Genomic DNA, 8,937 nt, shown 5'->3' on the forward strand with positions numbered 1-8,937 from the left:
TTTGTGTGAGGATGAAATGGGTTTGAGTAAATATTTATGTGTGTGTAGGTGATTTTGGAGTGGTCAGCCACCCAAAGAAATGTGCCAGTGAGAGTATTGGTGAGTGTGCGTAAATGAGAAAGAAAATGGGGGTAATGTTAGAGTTTGGAGTTAAAAAGGGTAAAAAAAATGAGTAAATTTTTTAAAAGGACAACAAAATTGAGGATCAAACCAATAGGGTAACATTTGGATAGAAGAGTGGATGTCGTTAAATTGTTGGTCGTAAGGTGTACACTGACATGTGCCAAGGCACATGCCAGTGTGCGCCTAACAATTGCAACATTAAACGTTTAAAAAATATTAATATTTCTTCTCCATTATTTATTCAATCGTTTTGTTGTTGTGTTTTCATGTTTATTTTTAGGACAAATTACTTAAGTACACAACATTACTTTACCTATTCTCAATATTTCCCTACTCTTTTACTAAAATACAAAAATCCCTTATTTTCCCCCAATTCAACTTAACCGGATACTTTATTAGTTTAAGTATCCGCCCGTTATTAATTAAAGTATCCGCGATGCTATATTATGCATCCGCCCGTTAATTTAAGTATCCGCTCGTTATTAATTAAAGTATCCGTGCCAACAACTTAATAATTTAAGTATCCGCCTTTTATTAATTAAAGTATCCGCGCTGCTATATTATGTATCCGAAAGACACTAAAAAAGGGATTTTTGGTAATTAATGAAAGAGTAGGGATAGGAAGTAATTTCCTTCTTATACTATGTGATTTGCCTAATTTTTACTTTTTTTTATTTAATTATTTATATGTAAATAAAAATGTAAGTGATGCAATTAAGTTTAGGGAAAATTGTACATAATGGCAAACTATTAATTCAAATTAAATGGTATAACCACACTTTGATTTAATTGTGTCCTATAGCAAACTGTTTGTCAGCGCCTCTCTCCCTCAAACTCTCGCTCGCCACTCTCCTCTCTCGCTCACTCTCTCTGTGCTCGCCTCTCTCGCGTTATACACAAAAGTGTATAAATTGTGTTTCTGTTTGTATAAAACGAGAGAAAATTGTATATACACATGCAAATACATATATATTCGTCCTATACACTTATAATTATACAATAAAAATATTTCCCTGCCCAGTTCTCTTTTGTCTTTCTCTCTTTCTCGTTTTATACAACAGAATTGTATAAATTGTGTTTCTGTTTGTATAAAGCGCGAGAAAATTGTATATACACATGCAAATACATATATATTCGTCCTATACACTTATAATTATACAATAAAAATATTCCCCTGCCCAGTTTTATGCTTGTATAATGTATAATTTATGTTTGTCAACGATTTATACAAACGAGAGACTAACAACAATTTATATGTTTCTGTTTGTATAAAGCGAGAGAAAATTGTATATACACATGCAAATACATATATATTTGTCCTATACACTTATAATTATACAATAAAAATATTCCCCTGCCCAATTTTATGCTTGTATAATGTATAATTTATGTTTGTCAACGATTTATACAAACGAGAGACTAACAACAATTTATATAAATGGTCTGCCAGCGAAATTATACAATTTTGAAGAGGAGCCAACGAATTATACAATTGCTTCTTTTTGTATATATGTATAGCGAATTATACATATATATGTTTGCTATGGAGCGCAATTATGCAAACTTTGCTATAGCATACAAATATGATTTTTTTGTTTGCTATATGTGAAAGTTTCTCTTAAGTTTATGTTATGAATCAGCCTTGGCCCAAGGTCAATAACTGCACGGATGCCACACAACTAGTTATTGGGCCGAAAAGAAGCAACAAAATTGAAAGGCCTTCACCAAGGTTGATTTGGGACCCAAACCCAATTAGCAACTAGGTAAAAGAACGACGGATGAGAAAGAGCGATTTATGAAAATTGTTATGAAGAGTCTACGTTCCCTCGTCCTCTTTCTGAGTATCTGGCCTTATTTCCAAAAATTGCTATTGTGTAATTGGAATACCCTTATGAGTTTATGCTGAGAATTGGGTTCGTCCGGGTTCATTATTGTTTAATAGTTTTTTTTATATTATTTGATAAAATTGGGGATAAAATATAAGGGACATAAAAAAAATAAAGGACAAAACTCATGGACAATGCATATTATTTTAGAGATTATCTGCATCGACACGATTACTATTGTTTATGTGTATCCGTTCCATACATAATTGATACGTGTGACCTTGTTATTCTTCGAGGGTTGTTGATGTCCTGCAAATTTTAATTTATTATTGAATTGTTTATACTAGAAATAGTTGACCGTAAAATGGTAGTGGGTTACCCCCACCAACGCCCTTATAAAATCCCAGAAGAAAATTACTAACTCTTATGCTCCGATAAAATGACAATATATTTAAATGATTATAAATTTCATATTTTAAAGGAGAATTGCGTGTAAATATTCTTTAGGTAAATTTTGATAATATAAAATAACTTTTATTTTACACTAAAAAAATAATATTCTCTTTATTATATTATTATTATTTTTATTTCATTTATATTTTCAAAAGCATTATATAATATAAATAATAATAAAATAATTAAAAAGTAATTTAGTATTGATAAATAGTGTTACATTTAATTTGATGGGACATTATTTTCACACTAAAATAGTATTGAGTTGAAATCCCAAATTAGTAGTTTTACACCAAAATAGAATTTGGAGTAAAAAATTAGTGTTCGATGGGATATGGTGAGCGTAAAAACTTGCGCTGTCATCATATTTCCCTTTTCATTCTTCTATAAAATCCTCCCCTGCAACTCTCTATTTAGTACTCACTTCTTTTCTCGTGCCTAGTTTTAGTTCTATCTAGTGTTACAAATGGGAAGCATTATCGACGAAAATCGACAACCATTGTTGTTTGCCTCTGCGAACTGTTTGCCGGAGAATAAAATTGAAAGAAGGGAGGATGAAGATGATAAGGATCTGAAAACAAGAGTATGGATTGAAACAAAAAAATTATGGCACATCGTTGGCCCAGCCATCTTCAGCCGTATAGGGACTTACACGATGAACATTATTACTCAAGGTTTTGCTGGTCACATTGGTGAAGTTGAACTTGCTGCTATCACCATTTCTAATACCGTCATTGTTGGCCTCAGTTTTGGTCTCATTGTATGTATCCCCTCAACTTCTTTCAAATTTCACACTATTATTTTTCTTTATCTCCACACTTATGATGAATTGAATCTTATTCGTCAAAAAATTATAGGCCATTAAGAACTTAGGATAAAATTGTATATGAATTGTTAAATTCTCGTTACGTAACATGAGAAAAACTGATTCAAAAGTTGTTTTTGTTGGAAAACAAATGAACAACAGAAGCATTTCAGAAACTTACGACTTGTGTGACGAATAAATAGCATACACGTGTATGCTTAGAATACATAGGATTGTACCTATACTAGAACACATAAACATGCTGAAATTAAATTAAAAAATTATACCATTTGAAGTGTGAGCAAATATATTGAAGCAAGTCTGACTCTAGTACTACGGTTTTCTATAGTGATCCCAAATTCACATCCGAACTCTGTCAATACTAAATAGCATACACGTCTATGCTTAGAATACATAGGATAGTACCTATACTAGAATACATAAACATGCTGAAATTAAATTTAAAAATTATACCATTTGAAGTGTGAGCAGATATATTGAAGCAAGTCTGACTCTAGTACTACGGTTTTCTATAGTGATTCCAAATTCATAGCCGAACTCTGTCAATACTTGGATAAATATAGAACAGTACACTTATTAATTTTCTAGGTTAAGAGAACTTCTACTTATATAGAATAGTACACTTACTCCCTCTGTCCCTAATTACCTGTCCACTTTTGAATTGACACACCTATATTAAGAAAACAATTATTGGCATAGTGAGTTTACCATTTTACCCCTATTAATTTGAAGTAGATGAATTAAAAACTTAAGATTTTCAAAAAGTTCTACATTTTTCAAAGTAATTAATTGAGGGTATAATAGGTAAAAAAAATATTTGTCCCTTCTTGATTTGTCAAAATGGACAAGTAATTAGGGACAACTAAAAAAGGAAAAGTGAACAAGTAATTAGGGACAGGGGGAGTATTAATTACTAACAAATTTAATTCAATGATTAGTTTTTTCTTTAGAGCACTGCTTAACTTATTTCATGTGTCAAATTCATAAATTCACTTGCAAGGTTTGGCACCATGGAACTTATAAGCTTTTCAAAAAAGCAGATCATCAATCTTTGTATCGAGACATTGATTCCATCAGCTAACTTGTTATTTCACCAATGTATATTCTTGCCATCCAATCTATTAGGTATATTGATCCATCTATGAATTTCACCTATTAATAAATTATAATGATAATTAATGTTAATACAGTTAACAATTTAAAGAATATATTTTTGTCAGTCAATTTAAAACATTTATCTCTACTCGATCTCGTTCAACACATACAAAATGTACTAGCACATGAAGTTGAACAACATTTTCCACATAATCAAGATAAGTTATATATAGTCTTTACAATCATACCGATAGCTCGTCCAGTTTTCATCCTAGATTGTGAACAAATTTTTTATACTTATAAGTATTTGTGATTTAATCATTTGTGTATAAGCTAAAACTCTATAAATTAAATCATCTACTATATATATAAATGGACATATAAACGAATATATGAACCACTAAAACTTTTATTAAAATCGTATAAACAATTGTTCAATAATAAATAAATGGTCAATAATATATATTCCCCGATTGATAGCGTATATTCCAACAATCTTCTACTTGAACTTTTAACTAGCATAAATGTTATTATAATACTATATCAAAATGCATTGTTATATGCTAACAATTTCAAACTGAAATGTTTAATTTTGACAACTGTTAGAGAATACTATATTTAAACACTCTCATATGATTAATAATACATAACCTAACAATTTTCAAAGTTACAAGTGTAAATTTCATGTATGACACTTTTGCATTGAATTCGTAACTTTGTCACCGGCAAAAATTAGTTACAGTAGCATTGAAGAATCTTAATAGCTTGACTATCAGAACTTTTATGTTGGTGAGAGTTGATTTCCTCATGCTCTTCAGTCTTCCCCAATTTTTTATTTTTCTTTTTTAAAAAAAGTTATAAGTGGCAATCCCTGTTCTATTCCATCAATTTCTTTCAAATTTCAAATTTCAAATTATTTTTCCGTAACTAGAAAACAGAGACAAAAGCTCGATTGAATCTTCTTCATCAAATGTAGTTAGGGATGGCGAGTGCATTAGAAACCTTATGCGGGCAAGCTTATGGAGCAAAAAAGCACCATATGTTAGGAATATACATGCAGAGATCATGGATCGTTATAACCCTCTGTTGTATCCTTCTCCTTCCGATGTACATATTCGCTACCCCAATTTTAAAAGCACTCGGTCAACCAGACGACGTCGCAGAGCTTTCAGGGCTAGTGGCGTTGTGGTTTATTCCACTACAATTCAGCTTCGCTTTTCAATTTACGATACAGAGGTTTCTACAGAGCCAGCTGAAGACGGCGGTTATCGCCTGGATTTCACTAGCGGTGCTGGCGATTCACACGGCGATTAGTTGGTTGCTTGTGTACAAATTGAATTTGGGGATAGTCGGAGCCGCCGTCGCACTGGACATATCGTGGTGGTTGCTGGTTATTGGGCTGTTTATATACGCCGCATGCGGTGGGTGTCCAGAAACGTGGAGTGGGTTTTCGATACAAGCATTTTCGGGACTTTGGGAATTTTTTCGACTCTCCGCTGCTGCTGGTGTCATGCTTTGGTAATTTTAATTTAGTAACGAATTTCGTCACAAATATATGAAACGTGTCCTTAATTAAATAAGAACTTGAAAAAAATGAAGACGAGTCAAATTCTATCTGATTAATTTTTTCTCTTTCTAGTTTGGAGAACTGGTACTATAGGATACTGATATTGATGGCGGGGTATTTGCACAATGCGACGTTGACTGTTGATGCGTTATCCATCTGGTAATAAATATTCAAAATTTATTTTAGATAATAAATTATTTAAAAAAAATAATTATCAAATCAAACATGTCACAAAAAAGGATACTAGCGTACAAAAGTAGAGAAAATGATCAAAATGGTCTTGAACTATAAGAATTGAAGTATTTTGATCCTTTATATATATCATCTCATCCAAATAATTCTTAACTAATGCATATGAAAAGAAGATCATTTTAGTCCTTAGTCCTAAAATTAATCAAAAAAATAAAAAAACTGTTAAATTTAATAGTGGATCGCACAACATGCCAAACTTTTTTTTTTAAAAAAAATAATTAAAAATTAGTAAAACCCCTTCTTCCTCAATTTGTTTTCTTTCACCATCACCATGGCACCTTGCTTCCTCAACTTCTTTCTTTCACAAGGTCATACTCCGTATCCTTGTAAGAAAAATAATACACACTACATTTGTTTCTTATCTTTCGTCAGAACAAAAATTTGAACAACTCCTATTTTCTTATAGACGAAGAAGAATAAAATCAAGATCGCTAAAACAAATGTGAATCAAGTAAATTAGTTAAACGATTCCATTTCTCCGTGAGATCACCATAAATAAATTCCTTTTAAGTTGTAACTAATTTTCTTTTTGTTTTATCCTTTTCAAAATTATGAGTATTTTTTTCCAGCATCTTTATTCATTCCATTTTTCAAATAAAAGGATTAAAACTGAATGAACAGAGCTAGAAAATAAAAACCTTAAGAAACTTTGTGTCTGTATGAGAGGATTTTATCGGTGGAAACAAAAATAGATCAATTGAAAATTGTAAAAAAAATGGTTGAAGAAAACTGATGGAGGAGAAGAGATTAGTAAGAAGAGGGAGGAAGAAAGGTTCCACCAAGTGTGGGACCCACTGTTAAATTTAACAGATTTTTTATTTTTTTTAGTTTATTTTAGGGCTAGGGATTAAAATGACCATCTTTTCATAGACATTAATTAAGGACTATTTTGATGAGATGATCACTTAACAATCTAATATGAGTTTCACGTGCAATACTTTTCTTTGAATGACATTCTTTTATTTTTATGATTTTCTTTATTTCCTTTTAATTTCTTGTTGTATTTTTGGGAGAATTCTTTGCAGCATGAATATTAATAGTTGGGAGATGATGATACCACTTGCTTTCTTCGCTGCCACCGGGTAATTTTTTGTTATATATATATATATATATATATATATATATATATATATTTAAAATAATATATTCTCTTATTCTCATTTTAAGTGTTCTATTATCTCTGAGCATATGTAGTAATAAGATATTAGAGATTTTTTTAGTTTAATAGGATTGATAAGTCTAAAATTGTATTGAAAATGAGTATAAAAACCAATCGGAGTGTGGTGGAATGATAAGTATTTCTTCATCATTAACCACATGTCTTGAGTTCAAATCCCCGAGGATACATTTCCTTTATTGGAAAGTGTTTTACCCACAATTGAGCCTGAAAAATACAAACATACAAGACTAGGCTAAATTCAAATTAAATCTTAGTTCTACAAGTCTATGTATCTACTCGTTCATTTCACACTTGTGTGCATATATTCAAATTTACTAGACTAAAGTCGCTAAATTAATTTTCCAGCGTACGAGTGGCGAATGAGCTAGGTGCTGGAAGAGGAAAGGCCGCAAAATTCGCAACAGCGATATCAGTGATATACTCTACATTAATAGGGCTAATATTTTGTGTACTAATAATGATATATCAAGACAAATTTGCTCTATTCTTCTCATCAAACTTTGATGTCCTAAAATTTGTCAAGAAGATCTCTTACCTTCTTACTCTTACCATTCTTCTAAACAGTGTTCAACCCGTTTTATCCGGTAATTACATTAATATTTTAAGAATTTAACATATATATATCAACGATCTGTAATTTTTTTTGAGTAATAATATAGAAATATGCCTTGTTTGTTACAGGAGTTGCAGTTGGATCAGGATGGCAATTAAAAGTCGCTTATATTAACCTAGGTTGTTATTACCTTGTTGGAGTTCCTCTAGGAATTCTTATGGGTATGTTTCTCCATACTGGTCTTGAGGTATGTTAGTCTCTTCCTTTCTTAGTACTAATTATTTTCTATTATTGCACTAGAATTATGCCTCCTAGCTACAATTGAGTCGGTTGTTTGTGTACGTAGGAATTAGACTTTAATAAGTAGAATTGCTCATGATAGGACACTATGTTATAGCCAGCCATCAATGCGTTAAAACGTAAACTCATTCATTATATTTAGAAATCTTAAGAAAATAATTGTGTGACAATATCTATTATAGTTTATTATTATTTGTGGTTATAACTTATAAGTGAAAAATGGAAATTATAGGGATTGTGGGCAGGAATGATTTTTGGAGGAACAACTTTGCAGACGATAATATTGGCTTTTATAACGTATCGTTCTGATTGGGAGAAAGAGGTACTAAAGTATATTACTGCAGCAATTTAAATTTTTTTCCTATGAAAATGCAAACTTTTAAAACTTGTTTTTCCATTTTATGAATTCGTAAATATCTTAATAATAAGAATAAATATAGTTGTTCAATTTTTTGGCAGGCAAGAAAAGCTAGAATGCATGTTGAAAAGTGGTCGGAGCCACCTCCAGTTAGTCAATCATAGATGATGATTTTCTTTATTTGATCAAGAGCAGTAAAGTAATAAATAATGTATTTTGTGTAAGATTAAAACGACAAACACAACTACTAATAGTTACATAGATCGAGAACACCTATGAAATACACAAAAAGGATGTGCGTACCTTTGTCTGCCGTAGCAACGAACAGCTGAATACAAGCTAGGCTGGGTCTTCCTCTCCTTAGGCTTATGATGGTTGGCACCTTATGGGAATACGTCTTTTCG

At 31.3% G+C, this 8,937-nt stretch overlaps 1 protein-coding gene across 1 annotated transcript; it reads left to right on the top strand.

Moving 5' to 3' along the window:
- The first annotated feature begins 2,868 nt into the window (after nt 1–2,868).
- On the top strand, nt 2,869–8,697 carry LOC125814101 (protein DETOXIFICATION 27-like). Its single transcript, XM_049493556.1, has 7 exons — nt 2,869–3,162; nt 5,300–5,841; nt 5,963–6,049; nt 7,668–7,906; nt 8,004–8,122; nt 8,408–8,497; nt 8,635–8,697. Exons 1-7 carry the CDS (start codon nt 2,869–2,871, stop codon nt 8,695–8,697), a joined length of 1,434 nt encoding a protein of 477 aa, XP_049349513.1.
- The last annotated feature ends 240 nt before the right edge of the window (nt 8,698–8,937 follow it).

This window comes from Solanum verrucosum, unplaced genomic scaffold (genome assembly GCF_900185275.1).
Source record: "Solanum verrucosum unplaced genomic scaffold, falcon-dt-bn FXZP01000230.1, whole genome shotgun sequence".
In the NCBI taxonomy this organism is placed as follows: domain Eukaryota; kingdom Viridiplantae; phylum Streptophyta; class Magnoliopsida; order Solanales; family Solanaceae; genus Solanum; species Solanum verrucosum.